We start from the raw sequence: 22,749 nt of genomic DNA on the forward strand, positions 1-22,749 counted from the left end.
GTCAATCTCTCTCCCTCTGTCTTGGTTAGAGGGGATAGTTCAAAGCGACATTCGTTATAGATGGATGTTTCGGCGGTTGTCGTTCTTCGCGTTCAATGATACCGAATTCCTAACTGAAGACTAGTAATTAATATCAAAGACTTGTTCTCATTCTGTCGGTATCGATAGTCTAAGAGTTTAACCACGTGGTATGGTTAAAATATTCAGCAATGGTCTGCAACCTTTAGCCATCTCATAATTGAGGTAAGCTCGGTCTGGGGATAATTTCTCAAAGTTGGGTTTTATTCGGAATGGCAAAAAAGGGCTGTCCCAGGATGTCTGACCCTAACTAGGCTCAGGAGCGGTCCTCTGATTTAGTTCAAATCCAATTCCCTTTTAGAGTTTACCTTCATTAAACAGTCCAAAAATCACATTTTAAAATTGTGTAAACAGTATCATACTCACTCATTCATCTTATACAACAATTCGATGTAAACCTTATATCTGGGGCTATTATATAAACAGCGTTATGGTAATGTGGCCACACCGTCTCCCATGAGCTTCCCAAGTTGTGACAAACGGACCAGTTCTTAGCTGGATTCTTCACCGATCTTTTATACTTTCTCCGGAACATGAAATTTGTTCGTACCTCAATTTCTGTGAGGTGGAAGGATTTCCTTTATCTCCATGAAAAACTACTCTCTATAACTGTGTGTCTATGAGGTCTTCTCAGGAATTTAGGACCTCTGACCACAGCAGCCTAGTTATAGGAGGCAAGGGGGAGGCAGGGAGAGGGGGATGGGCTTGCTATACCCAAAAAGGCCAACGTCATGACACTGGCTATGGGATACTCCTCTCTCAAGTAAAAGTCTTCCGTTGTGCAGTTTTCCTAAGACCTGTGGTTTGTCATTATGAGTTGAGAGGGGTGGATCTTTGCTATAAAAGATCTCAGTTGCCATTATGTTGACACTCTCAGAATTCATTTATAGACACTGAATTGATCTGAGAGTCAAAGGGCTATGGTGAAGCTCATATTATTAAAAGATTAAGTTTAAAGTATAACTCTGACTTGTGTGTGGTTTGTAAACTCTCCTTTCACTTAGTAATACAGGAAATTACCACGACACTCTTTGCTTGACATTATGATAAAATCAAAAGAAATCAGCCTCAGAAAAAGACCTCAGAATTTTTTTTGCAGACCTCCACAAGTCTGGTTCATCCTTGGGAGCAATTTCCAAATGCCTGAAGGTACCATATTCATCTGTACAAACAATAGTACAACAGTATAAACACCATGGGATCACTCAGCCGTCATGCCGCTCAGGAAGCTTACCAGAAACATTTCACCCACTGAGCAGCAAAAGGGGGACAAGGAGGTGGAGACTTTCTTGTTTCGTCTTTCTTTTATCGTCTTTGTACTGTCTTGTTAAAAATAATGCCGTCTTGTTACTGCTGTGAAAGAAAATCATTTGTCCTCACAGTTAATCAACACTAATCCATTGAACAAGTTTACAGGTTAAAGAAACCAAAAGGATATTTTATCATTTGAGTGAACTATCAGTCATTCAAGCAGTGACTCAATGATTATGTCAACAGAGTAGGAAAGGCTCACCTATGAAAATTATCACAAAAATCAGGCATACCAGTCCAGGCAAGGTCAGGTGAATCCAAGTCCAACAGCCTGATAAGATTCATCACAGGTTAAATATGATATAATATTACATTCACACAGAGGATCTACTCCTAACATTTGAACAGAAATGTCCTCTAAAAACCTGCTCTGTTTAAGTCATCTGTAGGTGTCTTCTAACTAGGCTGTTGTTCTGACCATCTTTTGCTTTTACTTATTTTGCATCACTTTGTGACTGGTGCTGATATGTATAGGGCTTTATACATTGGGATTGATTGATTGATCTCACCTGGGCCGATAATGCTCTTGTGGATGTACAGACCTTGCAGGGAGACGTGTGACACTCTACAGGAATATATTGCGCACCCCGAGTCCTGAGGGGAGGGCCGCAGCCGGACGAAGGCTGCCACAGAGTGAGTATCGTCATGATGTTGGAGGTGACTAGAGCGCAAGATGTTGCCCAGCTTCTCAGGCCGTTGACCAATGCTAGTCTCCTTGAAAAGGTCAATCTCCACATCCAGGGGGTAAAAGCCATTAGCCTCACATACTACCCTGGGGATCTGCTCCTCCTTTATGGTCAAGGAAACATCAGGAGGCTCTGAGGGAGGAGAAGAGTAAAACACAAAGATGGGCATCTAGTGACTGCCATGCACCTGTGTGATTATTTAAAGTTGCACTTCCTCAAGTCATTAAGACATTTTCAATGATTTCAATTCACTTCCTGATTTGACTGAATTGAAAACTAAATTGACCCCAACACAGTGAGCTGCCTCTCTCATACCCCCAGAGGTCTCACCTATGATGTGCAGCGCGATGTCCACACTCCCGTTGAGTGGGGGTACGCGGACGGAACACACGTACGTCCCCTCACTGCTCACCTTGGTGATGGGCACAGTCAGGGAGGCATCCCCCCCGGCAATGCCCTTCACTGCCACCCCACTGCCCTCTGTCTGATCTGAGCGGCTGGAGTAGCTGAACAGCTTGGTCCGGCGCCCTCCGCGCCGCTGAAAATGCCACTCGACTGTAAGGTGAGGAACCTTGTGGTCCACGGCAAACTGACAATGCAGGGTCGTCTCTTTCTGCAGGCCCACCCGCACGGATGGAGAGCGGGTCATAAGCACCATCACAGCTACATAAAGACAGGCCACAGGGAGAGTGTGAGGAAGGTAAGGGCAATAGAGGAGAGGTACACAGGCAGATCTTAGGTTGGACCACTGCCATACATACCTGTATTAAATCATAGACACAAGAGTATATGTTAAAGTGTATGCTGTATTTGTATGCATGTCCACAATACAAAAGAAATCCATTGGTCTGCACCATACCGGAGGCGCTTATTTTTTCTTTAACTCCGATGGTGAGCCAGCTGAAGAAGTCTTGCTGGTGGGTCGACAAGGTCGTGGCCGGGGTGACTCTGAGGAAGGAGGTGATGTTGAAGAGGCCTGCGGTGTGCCGCAGTGTGCAGGTGAACCAGATGTCGTGCCCTGTTCCTCCCAGGCTTGGCCAGCGCACACGGCTCATCCCTTTGCTGTACCTGTGGATGTCACACTGCAGTCGATCCACCGGACCCTCCACAAACTTCCTCATATCCACCTTAGATGCTGGGGAAGTTACATCTGGGTTAGAATTCCAACAAACACAAGTAGCAGAAAAACAGTGGCTTTGTATCTAAGTTAGTTTCTCTTACTCAGGGTTGTTGTGGTAGAAAATGTGTGGATAATCCCAGAGCCCTACACTCTTTGAAAAAGGGTTCCAAAAGGGTTATTTGGCTGTCCCCATAGGACCGTGGTGGCCAACAGGGCGACAATAAAGGCTTTCACTCCTTTTTCCCCCCGCTGTTGGCATTAGGTGCAATTGATTCAGACGACCTGCGCACCGGGTAAGCAACATGTTCCCATTTTTAACCATTTCATGTCACACCGGGTATGCGTGTTTAAATCGAGTGTGCCTACTGCGCTGGCCAATTCTTTGACAGTGTCTCTGTGGTCATGGTTTTAAATGTTTAATTCAGCACTGTCACTGTTTTGTAATAGTGTTGATTAAAAACAAACTATTCTCTGTACTTCCACTCACGCTACAATGTATGAGTAGCCAAGTGTATCGATAGCCCTGAGTTTTTACTATTATTAGCAGCTCACGTGTTTATTTTGATATCGAGGAATATTTCACATTCTCTTGTCAAAGGAACGACAGAAGTTTGTGCATGAGGCAGATGTGGTGCTACTCCAGATTCGCCATTGTTTGGGAGACGGTGTCCCCCCGCTCTGTTCAGTCTCACCGGAGGCCTCTCCTTAGACTAATGGCGTGTTCATAAAAACTGGGAACTCAGAAATGTCAGATTTCAGTGTGTTCAAGACAACGGTGAAGTCGGGGAAAAAAAGTGATCCTACTGGGAAAAAGTAGTTTTGAAAGGTCATCTAACTAGGAATTCAAGTTGGAACCTCGGGCATCTTTCATGAGCTCCGACTTTCCGACCTTGAAGACCACTTACGTCTAGATTTGACCCCCCCCTCATCAGTCCAGTAAAATAAAAAGCTAATTATTTACATTTATGCCATGCAAGTGCTACAACAACTGATCTATTTTGTTATCAAGGCTTGAGTTTTGAAATATAATATGGTCTAAGAATAACAATATTGGCAGGCCAGGCATAGAGCTAATATGCTGTGATCACGTATATTAGTCCTACAGACCAAACATAATGCATACAGAACAGTTTATAGGTTAATGTTATTTTGTTTAAAATTTAAAATAAAATAAAAATCAGAGCAGTGATCTTGACTCCTCATAAAAGGTTTGTGAACACTGCCATAGGACTAGGAGAACCCTTTTTGGTTCCAGATACAACTCTTTTGGCTTCTGTGTAGAATCCTCTGGGGAAAGGGTTCTAACTGGAACCAAAAAGGGTTCTCCTATAGGGAAAGACATAGAAAAAAGGTGCTAAGAGTGAATAAACCATGCCAATCGCTCTGGATAAACCCTAATGCAAAACACACAGCGTAATAGGTGGGTAATGACAAAATAAACATAGTATTTGAGTTTAGGCTCCACGGATCTGACTCACCTGCAACAAGGAATGTGATTGAGTCAGACAACAAAGCGCTGTTCCCCGAGTTGTCAAACTGCAACACGGCATCTCTGTAGCTGTTATTACTTTCAATGTGTCCCTCAGCATTTGTCCATACATACTCATCTGTCAGTCGACAGCGCAGCCATTGCACCTGTAGGAATCCTAGCACACCTGGGAAGAATATAGAATGGTGCTGAGCGATTAAACGACATTTCATTTCGGTTGTTTTTTGTATGGTTAGTGTTATGTTCTGTTAATTACTGATGTCCCCTTTAAGGATGGAGCACCCTTGGTCATGCGCAGTGTTGTTCTATGTTATTCTGGTACTAATTCGTTTGAGTAAATGTGAAGCTCCAGTTCAATTGCTTGTATTCCGAGTCTTTCTTATTACATAAATAAGTACTAAGTGTTAATAAGACACTACAGTTAGTAAAAGTAGGCCTAATTTACTAATTTACCGACGTTGGATTAATTACTTGAAATCCATTTAGATTTTTTTGTTCAGCGCAGAAACGTAGTAATTAACCATAAAAAACATAATTCATTGCGGCAGTTTTTTCCTGCTCAAACGGATCAGAGAGAAAAGAGGCGAAGCGAGAGGTTTCACTCTCGGCAAAATCTGTCCAAAATAAACCCAATGGGTTTCCTATGGGTTTCTACCTAGCTTGTCGCATGCCTTCCCGTCTTTGGGACAACGCCTCCCATTGTTAGGGCGGAGACATGAGCGTCTCGTCATTATATAATGATATATAATTATGTCACTATATAATGATCTTTGGACGTAAGGTTAGCTATACACACAGACCGTCTGAAATAGGAATGTACACAACACAAGGATGAGAAGGACAGAGACAGTTCGTGAAAGTATGATTTATCTACTTTGAAGAACTAGTCAAATTATTTATTTAGACAACTCTGCAGCATAATTAGGCAGGCTAGCTAAATAGGATAACTACGGTATGGGGAGGACATCATGTTAGATGGCCTGGCTGGGTGACTGTTACTGTCTGAGCAGAGTTGATTACTTTAAGGAATGACAAATAATAAAGTCACCAAAGAAAAACTAAGTAATGTACACAAAATAAATATTGTATTATTTCATAGTCATTTCCTATTTTGCTATTGATGTCTACCCAATGTTTTGGCAATTGAATGTTCATTATTTTAATTTAAATGCTCTATTTTATAATGCATTTGATGTTTTTAAAATCGAAAACCGTGATATATTTTTAAAAAATCAACAAACCGACCTAACAAAAAAACAGTAATCGCTCAACACTAATAGGGAGGTTGTGAACCGCCCCAACAGGGATGAAAGATAGCATAAACTGGGTAAACAGAAAATAATAATATTAATAACATAATATATGTTCTAATTTACCTGCATATGGAATTAAACAAAGGAGAACAGTGAAGACTTTCATGTTGTTCAATATCTCCTCTCTCGTTGCAACTGAAACAAGTTAAACTAGTTTTAGAAGTTTTACTTTCATTTCTACCACCATAGTGTGCATAGATAGATTGAACCGAGATCTTTGGCTAGCCGCAGAGCGTCATAAATTGTGCGACTTTGCGGAAGACGGTGAGGAAACACTGTGGAGCAACGGAGAAAGGTATATGTGGAATGGACAGACTGACAGGGAACATTTAGCCAATGTATTATGTTTTTATAGGGTAGTTAAAAAAATAAAACCATTAGTTAGCAAATGTGTGTGTGAATTATTATATGCATGTGGTTGGTAAGCTTTACTTTCCCAGTAGTACGTGCATTTGAACACTAGCTAGCTAGTAGTAGCGACAACCAGGCTGTTTGCAACATAAGTAAAAACACACGACCAATGTCCAGCGAATATTTAACACCGTCAAATGAGAAGAATGATGTTGCCAGTGCCACTGAGAATAAGGATGGACAGAGCAGTGCTAATAATGGAGAAACCGAGACTCTTTCAAAAAAGCAGAGGAAGAAGCTTATGAGGCACCAGAAATGGGAGGAGGAGAGGAACCTTCGTAAGTAAGTAGCTAACTAGGTATACGTTACTGTTTTAAGTAATGTTTTCAATAAAAGCTTCCCCTGATGCATTCACTTAGGCTACTTCTTTGTGATTATGTACATAGTGACCAATTATTGACTTAACAGTAAGACATCATCATACTGCTTACAAAAATGAACAACAACAGAATTCAACTCTACATAGATTGCTCTATTGACTTATGGCAAGTTGTGCCTTGAAGCATGCCCACATGATACATTTTTAATGTTGATTTTCGTAAGCAGGAAGTGCCTTGTTGTGTGTGATCATGTCGTATTGAAATTATCACAGAAATTTGCTTCCTGTAGCACAAACTCCAAAATGTTCTGGGACACTAAAAGTCCATGGAGAATAAGAGCTCCTCTTCCCAGCTGCCTACTGTATTGAGGCTAGGAAACACTGTAACCACTGATAAATCCACGATAATTGAGAAATTCAATAAGCATTTTTCTACAGCAGGCCATGCTTTCCACCTGGCTACAACTACCCCGGTCAACAGATCTGCACCACCCACAGCAACTTGCCCAAGCCTCCCCCATTTCTCCTTCACCCAAATCCAGATAGCTGATGTTTTAAAAGAGCAGCAAAATCTTTACCCGTACAAATCAGCTGGGCTAGACAAGATGAACCCTTTCTTTCTAAGATTATCCGCCGCAATTGTTGCAACCCCCTGTTCAACCTCTTGTATCATCTGAGATTCCCAAAGATTGGAAAGCTGCTGTGGTCATCCCCTCTTCAAAGGGGGAGACACTCTAGAACAAAGGTGTTACAGACCTTTATCTATCCTACCCTGTTCTTCTAAGGTTTTTGTTAACTTGGCTTTCAAACAGATCACCAACCATTTCGAATCCCACGGTAACTTCTCCGCTATGCAATCTGGTTTCCGAGCTGGTCATGGGTGCACCTCAGACATGCTCAAGGTCCTAAACGATATCATAACCACAATCGATAATAGACAATACTGTGCAGCTGTATTCATCAACCTGGCCAAGGCTTTCGGCTGTCAATCACCATATTCTTATTGGCAGACTCAACAGCCTTGGTTTCTCAAATGATTGCCTCCCCTGGTTCACCAACTACTTCGCAGAGTTCAGTGTGTCAAATCAGAGGGCCTGTTGTCCGGACCTCTGGCAGTCTCTATGGGGGTGCCACAGGATTCAATTCTCGGGCTGACTCTTCTCTCTGTATACATCAATGATGTCGCTCTTGCTGCTGGTGATTATCTGATCCACCTCTACGCAGACTACACCATTCTGTATACTTCTGGCCTTTCTTTAAACACTGTGTTAACTAACCTCCAGATGAGCTTCAATGCCATACAACTCTCCTTCCGTGGCCTCCAACTGCTCTTAAATGCAAGTAAAATTAAATGCATGCTCTTCAACCGATCCCTGCCCGCCTGTCCAGCATCACGACTCTGGACGGTTCGGACTTAGAATATGTGGACAATTACAAATACCTAGGTGTCTGGTTAGACTGTAAACTCTCCTTCCAGACTCCCATTAAGCATCTCCAATCCAAAATTTAAAAATAGGTTTCCTATTTCGCAACAAAGCATCCTTCACTCATGCTGCCATACATACCCTCTTAAAACTGACCATCCTACCGATCCATGACTTTGGCGATGTCATTTACAAAATGGCCTCCAACACTGCTCAGCAAATTGGATGCAGTCTATCAGTGCCATCTGTTTTTTCACCAAAGCCTCATTCTATCCACCACTGCGACTTGTATGCTCTCTTTGGCTGGCCCTTGCTTCATATTCATTGCCAAACCCACTGGCTCCAGGTCATCTATAAGTCTATGCTAGGTAAAGCCCCACCTTATCTCAGCTCACTGGTCACCATAGCATCCCCCACCCGTAGCATGCGCTCCAGCAGCTTTATATTTCACTGGTCACCCCAAAGCCAGTTCCTCCTTTGGCCTGCCTTTCCTTCCAGTTCTCTGCTGCCAATGACTGGAATGAATTGTAAAAATCACTGAAGCTGGAGAATCATATCTCCCTCACTAACTTTAAGCACCATCTGTCAGAGCAGCTCACAGATCATTGCACCTGTACATAGCCCAACTGTAAATAGACCATCCATCTACCTCATCCCCACATTGTCCCCCCCCTCTTGGCACCCCATCTTGGCATCTCTACTTGCACATTCATCTTCTGCACATCTATCACTCCAGTGCATAATTTCTAAATTGTAAGTAGTTCGCCACTACGGCCTATTTATTGCCTTACCTCCCTAATCTCACTTCATTTGCACACATTGTATATATATATTTTTCTATTGTGTTATTGACTGTACTTTTTGTTTATTCCATGTGTAACTCTGTTTGTGTCGCACTGCTTTGCTTTATCTTGGCCAGGTCGCAGTTGTAAATGAGAATTTGTTCTCAACTGGCCTGCCTGGGTAAATAAAGGTGAAATAAAAATATTGTCTGATCTTTTATAGTGTCATGAAATCCTTCCATTTGAATAACTTTTTGTTTTTGGTGTGCTACCCAGGCAGAAGCGAAAGGAGAAGAGGCAGAAGAGGAGCCTTGAGAGGAAGAATCAGGGGGAGGAGGGAGGGGAGTTTGTGGGCCGGAAGCGTTTGAGGAAAGAGGTGACACCCAGTAGCCCCCTGAGACTGGTGATAGACTGCAGCTTCGACAACCTCATGATGTTTAAGGTGGGCTGTCAGGGCCCCTGTGGTCAGTAGGGCACAATTTTGTGGAATGTCCTGATAGAAAAATATTATGTAGAACAGATATTAAACTCAGACATGTAGAGTAAAGAATCATGACATTTCTGTTTGCCTGCAACGTTCCATGTAAATACAAGAAAGGCACAGTATTGAATCCTGTGTTTATGTATTCTCTCCCCTGTGTAGGATGTTAGGAAACTCCATAAACAAATCCAGAGATGTTATTCAGTTAACAGACGAGCGGCGCACCCTGTTCAGGTCAGTCTACCTACCCCACAGGACATTGCCATCATCGTCATCCCCTGCAGCATCAACCTCCACTGAAGTCAAGTGATTCAAGACTCAAGTGGTGTATTTTCTCTCTTCTCCTAGTTTTATTTAACCAGCCTTGGTGGACAGCTGAAGCAAAACATGGATAAGACTGATGAAGGATGGGTTAACTGGAAGGTGAGTGTACAAAGTCAGTTAGTTTGAATACGCACACAGGCAATGCATGTTGAAATGACCAAGGGAAATGCAGAGCGGTGTGTTTTTCACAGGTACGCTGCGCGTGATGCACTGCGTTTGCGTATATACCGATAGGGAGTAATGTAAATCCTCAATGTCTAGTGAGAGTTTCCATTTTTAAACTTCTGGTGAAAGGTAGGCAAGAATCTTGTCTCGTGGGACAACATATCTAGTCTGTGTTTTGAGCTGAGTGCTGGGTGCAACTGAATGCATTCACAAGTCAACGCCTCTCCCAAACACATTCCATCAGATGCCAACCCATTATATTTGGGGGTGATTTAACCCATTTGAATATCCCACTACTGAGGGATGTAATCTGGGTGGTTAAAGAGAGCTTTATAACTGGAGGAAGAGTAAGGTGTCATTAGGCCGTAGGCCATCTATAGGTGAAGATGGAAAGGCTGCAAAGTACATCAACACCTGGTACCTTCTGTGTGTGTCCGGGGCAGGATATAACGGTCAAAACAGAGGCGTACCATGAGGTGGTGGTCAAGGAGGAGCTGGTGTACTTGACCTCTGACTCTCCCAATGTGCTGACAGAGCTGGATGAAACCAAGGCCTATGTCATCGGAGGCCTGGTGGACCACAACCACCACAAGGTCTGTACCACAATTACCTAGAATATTTAGAAGATATGTTCGATTGCCACAGGACACCAAAAATATAAATATTTTTATCTAACAGATTGGGTGTGTTGACCAGGAAGTCAAGATGTCCAGTTCCATATCGCCCCTCTACCCCTAGACACTTCGCGTAGATCTGAGACCATTAAATGGAGCCCTCTTCAGGTCCCATGTTTCTCAGTTATTGGTCTGACCTTTAACCTTGTCCTATAGGGCATCACCTTTAAACGGGCTCAGGAGCTGGGGATTGACCACGCACAGCTCCCACTGAACAGCTTTGTCAAGATGAATAGCCGCAAAGTGCTGGCGGTCAACCACGGTGAGGAACTATCCTAATGACACCAACTCCATTTACTGTGGCCGAGTCATGTGGTATTGACCCTTATGAAATTATTTTTACAAAGCATTAGTGGTCCATTACATGACCAAAGGTATGTGGACACCTGCTCATCAAACATCTCATTCCAAAATCATGGACAATAATAAGTTGGTCCCCCCCTTTTGTGATAACAGCCCCCACACGTCTGGGAAGGCTTTCCAACAGATGTTGAAACATTGCTGCAGAGGCTTTCTTCCATTCAGCCACAATAGCATTTGTGAGGTCAAGCACTGATGTTGGGCGATACGCTCGGGCTAGTAGTCTACTTTCCAATTCATCCCAAAGGTGTTCGATGGGGTTGAGGTCAGGGCTCTGCGCAGGCCAGTCAAATTCTTCCACACCGTTATAAAACCATTTCTGTAAGGACCTCACTTTCTACATGGGGGTATTGTCATGCTGAAACAGGAAAGGGCCTTCCCCAAACTGTTGCCACCAAGTTGGAAGTACAGAATCATCTGGAATATCATTGTATTCTGTAGCTTTAAGATTTCCCTTCACTTGGAATGAAGGGGCCTAGCCCAAACCATGACAGACAGCCCCAGAGCATTATTCCTCCTACACCAAACTTTACAGTTGGCAAAATGCATTCAGGCAGGTGGCATTCTCCTGGCATCTGCCAAACCATGATTGGTCTGTGGGACTGCCAGATGGTGAAGTGTGATTCATCACTCCAGAGAACGTGTTTCCAGTGCTCCAGAGTTCAACGGAGGCGAGCCTTTACACCACTCCAGCCGACTCTTGGCATTGCGCATGGTGAAATTAGGCTTGTGTGTGGCTGTACGGCCATGGAAACCCATTTCATAAAGCTCCCAACAAACCGTTCTTGTGCCGACGTTGCTTCCAGGGGAAGTTTGGAACTCTGTAGTGAGTTGCAACTGAGGACAGAGGATTTTTACGCGCTACGCGCTTCAGCACTCAGTGGTCCCATTCTTTGAGCTTGTGTGGCCTACCATTTCGCGGCTGAGCCGTTGTTGCTCTTTTGAGTTTCCACTATACAATAACAGCGCGTACAGTTGACCGGGTCGTCTCTAGCAGGGCAAAACATTTTATGAAACTGACTTGTTGGAAAGGTGGCATCCTATGACGGTGCCATGTTGAAAGTCACAGCTTTTCAATAAGGCCATTCTACTGCCAATGTTTGTCTATGGTGATTGTATAGCTGTGTGCTCGATTTTATACACGTCAATAACAGGTGTGGCTGAAATGGCCAAATCCACTTATTTGAAGGGGTGTCCACATACTTCTGTATATGAAGTTTATGTGATAGAATTCATGTGCTCAGGATTTATTTGTATTTATGAATTTATAAGTGTTTGTGTTCCCTGGCACAGTGTTTGAGATCATACTGGTGTACCTGGAGAAAGGGAACTGGCAGGAAGCCTTCTTCACTGTCTTGCCTCTAAGGAAAGGGGCCATTCCCCTGGGCCAGGAGGGCATAGCCACGGAGGATGAGGAGGAATCTGACAGAGACGCAGAGACGGTCACACCGAACACAACGGGCAATGAACAGGACCAACAGTAGAACGTACAGGGATGAAAGGACACACTGCAGTCGGAAGATGCCCCTAAATAAGAGTGCAGCATAGCTGCGTCCTAATACGAATTATCGATTGCAAAATGGTTGATTTAGTGAGTTTTGTATTTATTTTGCCGAATTATTAAAAAAAATTGTCAATGTTTTAATAACATAAAATTTCTGTTTTCAACTTTATTTAATGGAAGATATTTTACTTGGAGTGCTTATATTAAGTGAACAAGTCGTACATATCTGCAGTTCTATGTGTTCTATGTTCTACCTTCAGACCTATTCTTGATGCTCTGCAGCAAGCCTTGTTTCATTAAAATGTAAAAAAATATATACTTACAAAGCATACTGGTATTACTGGAATAAAATTATTCTCCATATGTAAAAATGACTATTGTTACACAGGTCAGTCCCTGGATGGGAGACCAGATGCTGCTGGAAGTGGTGTTGGAGGGCCAGTAGGAGGCACTCTTTCCTCTGGTCTAAAAAAAAATAATGTAATGTAAAATAATGGTTAAAATAAATGGGCAAAAAAAAAATCCCAATGTAAAAAAGAGTTAAAATAAAATATTTGGTCATTCTACAGGAGAATCACTGCTCTAGTAGTATACAGTAGTGCCTACTACCCTCTTGTGGCCAAGGAAAGATAATGCACCTAAAATAATTTGGTTGAAACCGGAAGTTTCCGACGCCATGGAAACACATGACGCTGACCTGTGCTGCTAAATTAATAGCTAGCTAGCATCAAACGAATAGCGTCACCATCAAACGGTTGAAATTAATGTCTCGGAAAGCAATGAAAGTGGTAGTTGACTTACAGTTTAGAGCGGTAAGATATTTTTGTTAATGCAACCAGCTAGCGACCTGCTTCCCAGGTAGTAGTTTACTTGTGGAGCGTCGTGTACAGTGGTGCATATAAATTGGCTGTCTTGAGACTTAACTCAACTGTCTCTTTGTTCAAACACATGCTTAACTAGCTAACTTTCGTTTGTAAGCTTTCATGCAAGATCTATACATAACAGTAATGACATTCGGTGATATATTTGTGGGATTCACCCACTGTTTGATTTTGCCAGGCTACATAATTTTGATTTGCAGTTATTATGTAGCCTTGAGTGTATTGATACTACTGCCTATGCTATGGGGCCAGAGCTTTTATGGCACCACAGATGGTCATCATCGGAGAATTGTTGGTTCAAGCCCCAATTTGGATCTTGCTATTCAATCGCTACATTAAACATGGTGAACGTGTATCTGCAAAGCCGGTGTTCATGACACCATAACCATTTATTCATTACATTTCAGGTATCATGCCCTGGTGTGCATTTGTCAGCCAAGGATGACATCTACCTCAGTGTGTGCTTCATGAGCCAATACCGCAAGTCTGTGTGTCTCCCCCCTGTCTTCCCTCTCCTGTTTCGAGAGAAGATGCGATTTGAGAAAGTGGGTTAATGTGACGCGTCTCTTCCTGGTGATTCCAAACCAAGTATGGCCTAACCCCTCTCCTGACGAGCTATCAGGAGTGCAGATTTTTGTTCTACCCCAGCACAGTATAAACTAATCAGCTTTTCATCTGGGGGCATGATTTGTTGACTTAGAGCAGGGCTGGAACAAAAGCCTAAATTCCCTGTAGCTCTCTTGGATGCCAGGAGGTTGACACCATGCAGCGGTTCTATAAACTAGTAACAGATCAATTCAAAATGGGCATGAACAAGATTTTCTAAATGAGATTTGTTCAGTTTCTGTTCACATCCAGGTGTTCCACTATGCTGTTGACCCAGGAGATGTTGCAGAGATGCTGGAATGTATGTTATATTTGATATACCTGTTGGCCAGTGGAGGCTGGTGGGGGGAGCTATAGGAAGATGGGCTGATTGTAATGGCTGGAATGGAATAAATGGAACAGTATCAAACAGAAACCACGTTTGACTCTTCCATTAATTTCATTCCAGCCATTACGATGAGCCCGCCCTCCTATAGCTCCTTCCACCAGCCTCCACTGCTTTTGGCCTATTTGATTAATTTGCTACTACAATGTTGTATGCTCATATTCAACGACTGTGTGTTTGCTTATTTTTCCCCCCAGATGAAACGGTCAAAGTTGAATTGGTACAGTTGATCCCCCCAGGTGCAGTAATCTTCAAAATGTTTAGAAATTACTTTGATCAAAATTTGTAAGCTAAGTGTTTAACTTTAACATGATACAGACGCAGTCTAATACAGTGGTGTACCCCCAACAGTACACATGTTTATGGAGGCCCCAGAAGAAGAAGAAACGGTTAATTTGTCAACTAATCATCAGGCCCTCAATGAGTTAATTCAGGTGTTTTTTGTCTGGGGCTACAACAAAAATGTGTGCGGTTCGGGGTACTACAGGACCGGAGTTGGGAAGCACTGGCCTAATACACCATAAGCAAGTAGATCATATCATAATATGCCATGTAGCAGCTGCTTTTTATCCAAAACAACTTGCAGTACATTGGGCGCATACATTTTAGTATACGTGACCCCTGCAAGAAATTACCCCATGATCTTTGCGGTGTGTTCTTACTAACTAACTGAGCCACACAGGACTGCGGTGATTGACCTCTGTGTGCTTTGCTGCAGTGGGGGAGGCCCTGGCCTGCTTTGAGGAAGATGCCAGACGCTTCCTATTTCCAGAGCCAAAATTGGTTCCATCCTTCTCTGGAGTGGACAGAGAGGTTCTCATGACACGCTCCATTAGCTTCCCTGTAAGTAGGAGAGAGCTTACACCATCACTATGGAGAACCAGGCTGTAGTCCTGTTTCAGTGAGATGTATGAGACGGCGATGGTTCACTAGACACTGATTGATAGGTCCGATTAGGACAATACAGAGGCAGCGTACCTGCACAGAGAGGATACAATTTACGTTGATGCATTAAACTGCTCTTCAAACTAGTGAATTGGGCCAGTATCCATTCAAATGATCCATTCGCTCTCATCTTTCCCAGGGCATTGCTCCAAGGTTAGAGTTCTTCACCAGAACAACCATCAGTGAGTGCTCTGCGAACGCAGAGGTCAACAGCACCCATCTCAGGTCTCCAATGGTAATGCTTTCAGGTTACGTCATTAGCACTCTCCATAGACTTCCACTTAATGTTAACATTTCTCTATTAGCCTGTTCCCAGATCTTTTTGTGCTTTCGTAACTCCTATGGTCACCATGATATGGGACCAGGCTAACCCATTGTAGGCCAATGTGCAGGACTTATTTTCAACCACTTATTCCCATTGGACCAAGGGCCAAGATTGAGAAACACTGAGCATATGGAATAATACTTTGCTCATTCGATCACAGAGGACAGTGGTGCCAAAGAAACGCACTAAAAGGTCCCGAAAGGTACACCGGAGAGGAGATTGGGACGGTGCCTGGCGGGCACCAGTGATGCCCAGATCACGCTCCCTCTCTCCGTGCAAAGCCAGCCATTTACATTTACATACATTTAAGTCATTTAGCAGACGCTCTTATCCAGAGCGACTTACAAATTGGTGCAATCACCTTATGACATCCAGTGGGACAGTCACTTAACAATAGTGCATCTAAAACTTAGGGGGGGTGGGGTGAGAGGGATTACTTAACCTATCCTAGGTATTCCTTAAAGAGGTGGGGTTTCAGGTGTCTCCGGAAGGTGGTGATTGACTCCGCTGTCCTGGCGTCGTGAGGGAGTTTGTTCCACCATTGGCGGGCCAGGGCAGCGAACAGTTTTGACTGGGCTGAGCGGGAGCTGTACTTCCTCAGTGGTAGGGAGGCGAGCAGGCCAGAGGTGGATGAACGCAGTGCCCTTGTTTGGGTGTAGGGCCTGATCAGAGCCTGGAGGTACTGAGGTGCCGTTCCCCTCACAGCTCCGTAGGCAAGCACCATGGTCTTGTAGCGGATGCGAGCTTCAACTGGAAGCCAGTGGAGAGAACGGAGGAGCGGGGTGACGTGAGAGAACTTGGGAAGGTTGAACACCAGACGGGCTGCGGCGTTCTGGATGAGTTGAAGGGGTTTAATGGCACAGGCAGGGAGCCCAGCCAACAGCGAGTTGCAGTAATCCAGACGGGAGATGACAAGTGCCTGGATTAGGACCTGCGCCGCTTCCTGTGTGAGGCAGGGTCGTACTCTGCGGATGTTGTAGAGCATGAACCTACAGGAACGGGCCACCGCCTTGATGTTAGTTGAGAACGACAGGGTGTTGTCCAGGATCACGCCAAGGTTCTTGGCGCTCTGGGAGGAGGACACAATGGAGTTGTCAACCGTGATGGCGAGATCATGGAACGGGCAGTCCTTCCCCGGGAGGAAGAGCAGCTCCGTCTTGCCGAGGTTCAGCTTGAGGTGGTGATCCGTCATCCACACTGATATGTCTGCCAGACATGCAGAGATGCGATTCGCCACCTGGTCATCAGAAGGGGGAAAGGAGAAGATTAATTGTGTGTCGTCTGCATAGCAATGATAAGAGAGACCATGTGAGGTTATGACAGAGCCAAGTGACTTGGTGTATAGCGAGAATAGGAGAGGGCCAAGAACAGAGCCCTGGGGGACACCAGTGGTGAGAGCGCGTGGTGAGGAGACAGATTCTCGCCACGCCACCTGGTAGGAGCGACCTGTCAGGTAGGACGCAATCCAAGCGTGGGCCGCGCCGGAGATGCCCAACTCGGAGAGGGTGGAGAGGAGGATCTGATGGTTCACAGTATCGAAGGCAGCCGATAGATCTAGAAGGATGAGAGCAGAGGAGAGAGAGTTAGCTTTAGCAGTGCGGAGCGCCTCCGTGATACAGAGGAGAGCAGTCTCAGTTGAATGACTAGTCTTGAAACCTGACTGATTTGGATCAAGAAGGTCATTCAGAGAGAGATAGCGGGAGAGCTGGCCAAGGACGGCACGTTCAAGAGTTTTGGAGAGAAAAGAAAGAAGGGATACTGGTCTGTAATTGTTGACATCGGAGGGATCGAGTGTAGGTTTTTTCAGAAGGGGTGCAACTCTCGCTCTCTTGAAGACGGAAGGGACGTAGCCAGATGGACAGTTGTCATGGAAACATGGGGCGGCTGGCACAGCTCAGTTTGGGTTCCAGCTGGGATATAGATGAGGAGTTTTTACCCCGTCATGTAAGTATATTTTACATCTAGTGGTGTGAGCTGTCATGGTGACAAATGACAGTATGACATCTGCTATGTCATGACAGCGAGTTAGCAACAAGTTCATACATAGTTGTGTGTGTGTGTGTGTGTGTGTGTGTGTGTGTGTGTGTGTGTGTGTGTGTGTGTGTGTGTGTGTGTGTGTGTGTGTGTGTGTGTGTGTGTGTGTGTGTGTGTGTGTGTGTGTGTGTGTGTGTGTGTGTGTGTGTGTGTGTGTGTGTGTGTGTGTGTGTGTGTGTCAAATCAAATTGTATTAGTCACATGCCCCGAATATAACAGATGTAGACCTTTAAGTGAAATGCTTACTTTCTAGCTCCTAACCAACAGTGCAGTTTAAAAAAAATAGGGATAAGAATAAGAAATCAAAGTGACAAGTAATTAAAGAGCAGCAGTAAAATAACAGTAGCGAGACTATATACAGGGGGGGTACCGGTACAGAGTCAATGTGCGGGTCCACCGGTTAGTTGAGGTAATATGTACATATAGGTAGAGTTATTAAAGTTACTATGCATAGATGACAACATAGAGTGGCAGCGGTGTAAAAGAGGGGGGCAAAGTAAATAGTCTGGGTAGCCATTTGACTAGATGTTCAGGAGACTTATGGCTTGGGGGTAGAAGCTGTTTAGAAGCCTGTTGGACCTCGACTTGGCTCTCCGGTACCACTTTCCGTGCAGTAGCAGAGAGAACAGTCTATGAATAGAATGGCTGCAGTCTTTGACACTTTTTAGGGCTTTTCTCTGACACCGCCTGGTACAGAGGTCCTGGATGGCAGGAAGCTTGGCCCCGGTGATGTATTGGGCCGTACACACTACTCTCTGTAGTGCCTTGGAGGCTGAGTAGTTGCCATACCAGGCAGTGATGCAACCAGTCAGGATGCTCGCGATGGTGCAGCTGTAGAACCTTTTGAGGATCCATGCCAAATCTTTTCAGGAATAGGTTTTGTCGTGCCCGATTCACGACTCAACCTGTTCCACTACAGCCTGTCAATGAGAATGGGTGCATGCTCGGTCCACAATCATCTCCTTTGTCTTGATCGCGTTGAGGGAGAGGTTGTTGTCCTGGCACCACACGGCCAGGTCTCTGACCTCCTCCATATAGGCTGTCTTGTCATTGATCAGGCCTACCACTATTGTGTCATCGGCAAACTTAATGATGGCGTTGGAGTCGTGAGTGAACAGGGAGTACAGGAGGGGACTAAGCACGCACCCCTGAGTTGAGTTATTATTTTTTTTACCTTTATTTAATTAGGCAAGTCAGTTAAGAACAAGGAACAGTGGATTAACTGCCTGTTCAGGGGCAGAACCTTGTCAGCTCGGGGATTTGAACTTGCAACCTTCCGGTTACTAGTCCAACGCTCTAACCACTAGGCTACCCTGCCGCCCCAGGATCAGCGTGGCGGATGTGTTGTTACCTTACCACCTGGGGGTGGCCCGTCAGGAAGTCCAGCTGCAGTGTGTGAATGCCCATGAGTGTATGTGTGTGTGTGTATTAATGTATGGCATTATAGACAGCAGTTGGCAGAGAACAGCACTCTGTTATTTGAACTGAATAATATTCCCAGGTGTGGTTTTATCCTCGACCCTACCCAGTCATGTGGTAATGATTCCCTGTACTGGGCATAACATCATTGAGATGATGACATTCACATTCAGTGGTGCAACTTTGTTGATGAAGGAAATAGGACATTGAACTCATCTCATCAATCCATCCACCTTTGGACACTTGCTCTAAATAAAATCAACCATTCATTCCGTTTGGAAAATGATAGGATAATTTCAGGCTTTGGACTCCCAACTGAATCAAATAGTTTTTATTGTATTTTACTGCTGTTTTTATACCCCCTGCTTTGCTCTACTCTTCTCCTGTCCTTAGAAAAGCGACCCCTGGCTTGGGACTGGACACTCCCCTACACCCCACCTCTCCCCTGTCATGGCCAGACCCACCCTGACAAACGACTCCTCTCCTCGTCTCCCACAGTCCCTGTCCTCTGACACAGACAATCTCCTGGACTACCCACCAGGTCCAAGCCAACGGTGTTCCCTGGTTAACATAGGGAGATCCTCCACCGCTACACCCAGCCATTCCATGCTTTGGCACTCCTACAGGGAAAGCTCGAGACAAAATGGGTATGTCGAGCTTACATGAATGATTTTGATGTAAGATCTTGGCTCCTATAAGGAGCGTAATGCCATTGACAAATGTCCTCCATCTCAGTTGGTTCAGGCCTGAACCTGTCCTGATCCTTGTCTCTTATCTCTATGGACAGGTCACGCCCCAGCTCCCAGGGCATGTGGGAGGAGGTCCAACACCGCGTCCGAGGACTCCTTACCACCCCTAGAGCGGTGCACAGACTCGCCCATGTGAGTAAGACACATGTCGCGTTCATCTGCAGTGGGTGCGTTGGAAATCATAACAGCAATCACAACAGCGATTTAACCTTGACACGATTGAACAGTAACTTAAATTGACCAGTTACTGCCGTTTCCTGTCAGCTTCATTGAGCTTTCCTGGCACAATGGAAGCAATAGAAATAGTTGTAAAATGGCCAACCCCGCCCAGCTGCCACTCCAGACAGACTAGAACAAAAGCTAAAAGTAGAGCCTAGTATTTGAACCCAGGGCTGCAGTCATGCCTGATCCCTACACTTTGTTTGGAAGCTAATGTTTTGACTTGCCTCATCCTCGGCTCACATCACCCTCATTCCAAAATAATTTTAGTATTAGCAATTCCCTAAAAGTTTTGTGACGTGTCTGGCTGCCGTAGATGGGAGAATAGACCAGATAGAAATGCAGAATCGGTCCATAGGGAACTGGAGCTCCAGCAGAATGACAGAAAGTCATATGCAGACTACATTGCTCCCTCTCCCCCTGACCCTCCTCTCTCTCTCTCTCTCTCTCCTTTCTCTTTGGCTATAGTGTGATGTAGTAAGACAGGTCTGTTTTTTAATGTCAATGACAAGTTACTGTATCATAAACCAACTGGGATTAAGCTAGTGATGTGTATGTGTGAGAACTCAGTGCTAATGTATTGGTTGGTCCTCAGGGGGCCACAGACTCCGAGATAGACGAGGTCCTAGCCCGGAGGTCCATCTCCCCTAACCGATGCCCACCCTAGGGAGTCAGTGGGGAACGGCCTGGGAAGGTAAGAGGGAATAGTCAGATAGCCTAGCTGCACTGGCGTGTCACACTGTATTCAAACAAATCTCTTCTTCTTCCGAACATGAATTACCATGATAGTAGTGTATCACAATTATGATAACACAGTAGGATCCCCGGTCTTGATCTGCATTGGTATTGATCAATATTTGAATACCTTTACATTTCTGTACTGAATGACAGTAGAAGGCCCGTCTAGAAATATTTCAATCAAAGTTGACGTTCCGGGGATTTTGATTGGATTTACCTGCCTTATTTCCAGGGGTGCCGTTCACTCAACAACTTGAAGCTTTATCTTCTATACAACCAGTGAAGAAGCCAAAGTGTCCGGTTCATTTTGGCATTGATTTCATATGATAATGATGTCATAATTCACTCTGTGTGTGTGTTACGGTTAGCTGAAATTAAGTATTAAGGCATACATACGGTGGCTATTGAAGAGAAGTGATTGACCAGAATTCAAAGCATCTCATTATATTAACGCTAATGTTATTAGTCATTTTGTATGTTTATTTATGGTATTGAATTGAGGCAGAAACCATAGAAATGTATGTCATTATTGTCGTGTTCTGTGGACATGGTCATTTTGTGTGAATAAATAGTTTTGTGTTATCTAACAAAAATAATGAATTTCTCACCCTATATTGAATGTACAGTATTTGAAAATATAAGCTACGGTACAGTAACATCATATTGTTACTCTTGGGTGTGTTCAGGAGTGAAACCTGCAGATAGAACTGTAACGTGTAGAGCGTACTGGGTTGCCTATTCTCCATGACAAAGAAGAATATCTGCTCGACACAATGTATATCTATCTGAACGTTGTCATGTCGCACCTTCCTGAATGAGCCTCTGGCCTCTAGCCAGCAAACGGGCTGACTTTGGAGTCCTCGGGTGCGTCGGTGGAAAGACATTAAAGGGGAATTATGGGTAGGTCGATAGTACTCTAACATCACTCAGGGGAAATAGCTGGTTAGGTGATTATATATTACTGCACTGACTGCCTGCTTCAGGAACATTCTGTTCCATCACTGTGCCTTTCTAAGCTATGAACGTTCTATAGCTAGTCTAGAGGATCCAAAGCCGCAACCTGTGGTATAATATAGTGACTGCAGTATTTCAAATGGTTTGCTAAGTCGTTCTTGTAGATAAAAACAAGGTTGTACAGTAACCAAAGGATGCACATCCAATGGTCAGATGCTGGACAGGAAGAAACAAGTAAATGAAAGCAGTAATGTCCACAACTCTAATTCCGCATTCTCAACCATTTCCAAAACCACTCAAAAAGAGAAACGCCCAAGTTAGATTTTTCTTTATTAGCTTACATCTAGTACATGTTGATTCATATACTGAAGTCATGTGAACTGTACACACTTTAGCCATTGATTGTTGATCTCATCATAACGTGCTTTTGAAATGTACAGAAGAACCGGATTCACAAGCTTTATTTTGAGCCACATCTGATCAATAAAATGTTAGTTACGTCGCCCTTGACTTGCTTTCCTATACTCAATAACTCACCAACTTGAGAGATGTTCTATAAGAACGTTGTCTACTACCTCAAATTAGGCCCGTATGCCTCTGTTATAGAACAAAAACAAGTCGTAGAGGTCAGATTGCAATGCGCTGTAAAATGAAGAGGCAGTTTCAATAATCCCATGCCTCAAGGGATGAATTTTTTTATTTATTAAGGCTCATCTCTCTCAAGTTTAGCCTTTATTTAACAAGGCAAGTCAGTTAAGAACAAATTCTTATTTACAATGACGGCCTACTGGGGAACAGTGGGTTAACTGCCTTGTCTAGGGGCAGAATGACAGATTTTTTACCTGGTCAGCTCGGGGATTCAATTCAGCAAACTTTCGGTTACTGGCCCAATGCTCTTAACCACTAGGCTACCTGCTGGCCCAAAGTAAGGCTACACAAAGTTATTACATAATGAGCTGTTTGGAAGGCTTTGTATCTAACTAAGGTTTCATGGTTGATGTTGGAAGATGTACTAACTGCATTCAATTGAATTCCTGGATTCTACTGCTGGGT

At 44.2% G+C, this 22,749-nt stretch overlaps 3 protein-coding genes across 4 annotated transcripts; 2 read left to right on the forward strand and 1 right to left on the reverse strand.

Moving 5' to 3' along the window:
- Positions 1-1,156: 1,156 nt before the first annotated feature.
- Positions 1,157-6,220, reverse strand: LOC124014096 (tapasin-related protein-like). Of its 2 annotated transcripts, none has more exons than XM_046328806.1 (7): positions 6,061-6,220; positions 4,674-4,850; positions 2,935-3,210; positions 2,406-2,738; positions 1,899-2,207; positions 1,592-1,660; positions 1,157-1,428 (listed from the first exon to the last, which is right to left on the reverse strand). In XM_046328806.1, the coding sequence occupies exons 1-7, from the start codon at positions 6,101-6,103 to the stop codon at positions 1,406-1,408; spliced, it is 1,230 nt and encodes a 409-aa protein (XP_046184762.1). In that variant the 5' UTR covers positions 6,104-6,220; the 3' UTR covers positions 1,157-1,405. The 2 variants fall into 2 exon arrangements, with proteins under 2 accessions (XP_046184762.1, XP_046184761.1); XM_046328805.1 differs by having other exon boundaries at positions 1,157-1,431; positions 6,061-6,219.
- LOC124014098 (tRNA methyltransferase 10 homolog A-like) lies at positions 6,086-12,610 on the forward strand. The gene is made up of 7 exons (XM_046328808.1): positions 6,086-6,690; positions 9,210-9,375; positions 9,577-9,648; positions 9,763-9,837; positions 10,347-10,496; positions 10,734-10,839; positions 12,231-12,610. The coding sequence occupies exons 1-7, from the start codon at positions 6,518-6,520 to the stop codon at positions 12,419-12,421; spliced, it is 933 nt and encodes a 310-aa protein (XP_046184764.1). The 5' UTR covers positions 6,086-6,517; the 3' UTR covers positions 12,422-12,610.
- Positions 12,611-12,748: 138 nt separating this feature from the next.
- On the forward strand, positions 12,749-22,367 carry spata6l (spermatogenesis associated 6-like). Its single transcript, XM_046328807.1, has 12 exons — positions 12,749-13,253; positions 13,730-13,867; positions 14,181-14,229; positions 14,511-14,552; positions 15,032-15,156; positions 15,398-15,493; positions 15,744-15,866; positions 17,432-17,527; positions 19,430-19,683; positions 19,824-19,917; positions 20,600-20,698; positions 20,975-22,367. Exons 1-11 carry the CDS (start codon positions 13,206-13,208, stop codon positions 20,669-20,671), a joined length of 1,137 nt encoding a protein of 378 aa, XP_046184763.1. The 5' UTR covers positions 12,749-13,205; the 3' UTR covers positions 20,672-20,698; positions 20,975-22,367.
- The last annotated feature ends 382 nt before the right edge of the window (positions 22,368-22,749 follow it).

This window comes from Oncorhynchus gorbuscha, linkage group LG25, assembly GCF_021184085.1.
Source record: "Oncorhynchus gorbuscha isolate QuinsamMale2020 ecotype Even-year linkage group LG25, OgorEven_v1.0, whole genome shotgun sequence".
Lineage (NCBI taxonomy): Eukaryota > Metazoa > Chordata > Actinopteri > Salmoniformes > Salmonidae > Oncorhynchus > Oncorhynchus gorbuscha.

What these genes read in the sequence shown, in the direction of transcription:
- LOC124014098 (XM_046328808.1), top strand. Translation starts at nt 6,518, where the DNA reads ATGTCCAGCGAATATTTAACACCGTCAAATGAGAAGAATGATGTTGCC. An exon ending in ACAACCTCATGATGTTTAAG is followed by an intron (nt 9,376 to 9,576) that starts GTGGGCTGTCAG and finishes TCCCCTGTGTAG; the next exon opens with GATGTTAGGAAACTCCATAA. An exon ending in GAGCGGCGCACCCTGTTCAG is followed by an intron (nt 9,649 to 9,762) that starts GTCAGTCTACCT and finishes CTCTTCTCCTAG; the next exon opens with TTTTATTTAACCAGCCTTGG.
- LOC124014096 (XM_046328805.1), bottom strand. Translation starts at nt 6,103, where the DNA reads ATGAAAGTCTTCACTGTTCTCCTTTGTTTAATTCCATATGCAG. An exon ending in CATCGCGCTGCACATCATAG is followed by an intron (nt 2,208 to 2,405) that starts GTGAGACCTCTG and finishes CTCCTCCCTCAG; the next exon opens with AGCCTCCTGATGTTTCCTTG. An exon ending in TTTTGTGATAATTTTCATAG is followed by an intron (nt 1,432 to 1,591) that starts GTGAGCCTTTCC and finishes TTTCTTTCACAG; the next exon opens with CAGTAACAAGACGGCATTAT.
- spata6l (XM_046328807.1), top strand. Translation starts at nt 13,206, where the DNA reads ATGTCTCGGAAAGCAATGAAAGTGGTAGTTGACTTACAGTTTAGAGCG. An exon ending in CCCTCTCTCCGTGCAAAGCC is followed by an intron (nt 15,867 to 17,431) that starts AGCCATTTACAT and finishes CGGAAGGGACGT; the next exon opens with AGCCAGATGGACAGTTGTCA. An exon ending in CGGTGCACAGACTCGCCCAT is followed by an intron (nt 19,918 to 20,599) that starts GTGAGTAAGACA and finishes GTTGGTCCTCAG; the next exon opens with GGGGCCACAGACTCCGAGAT.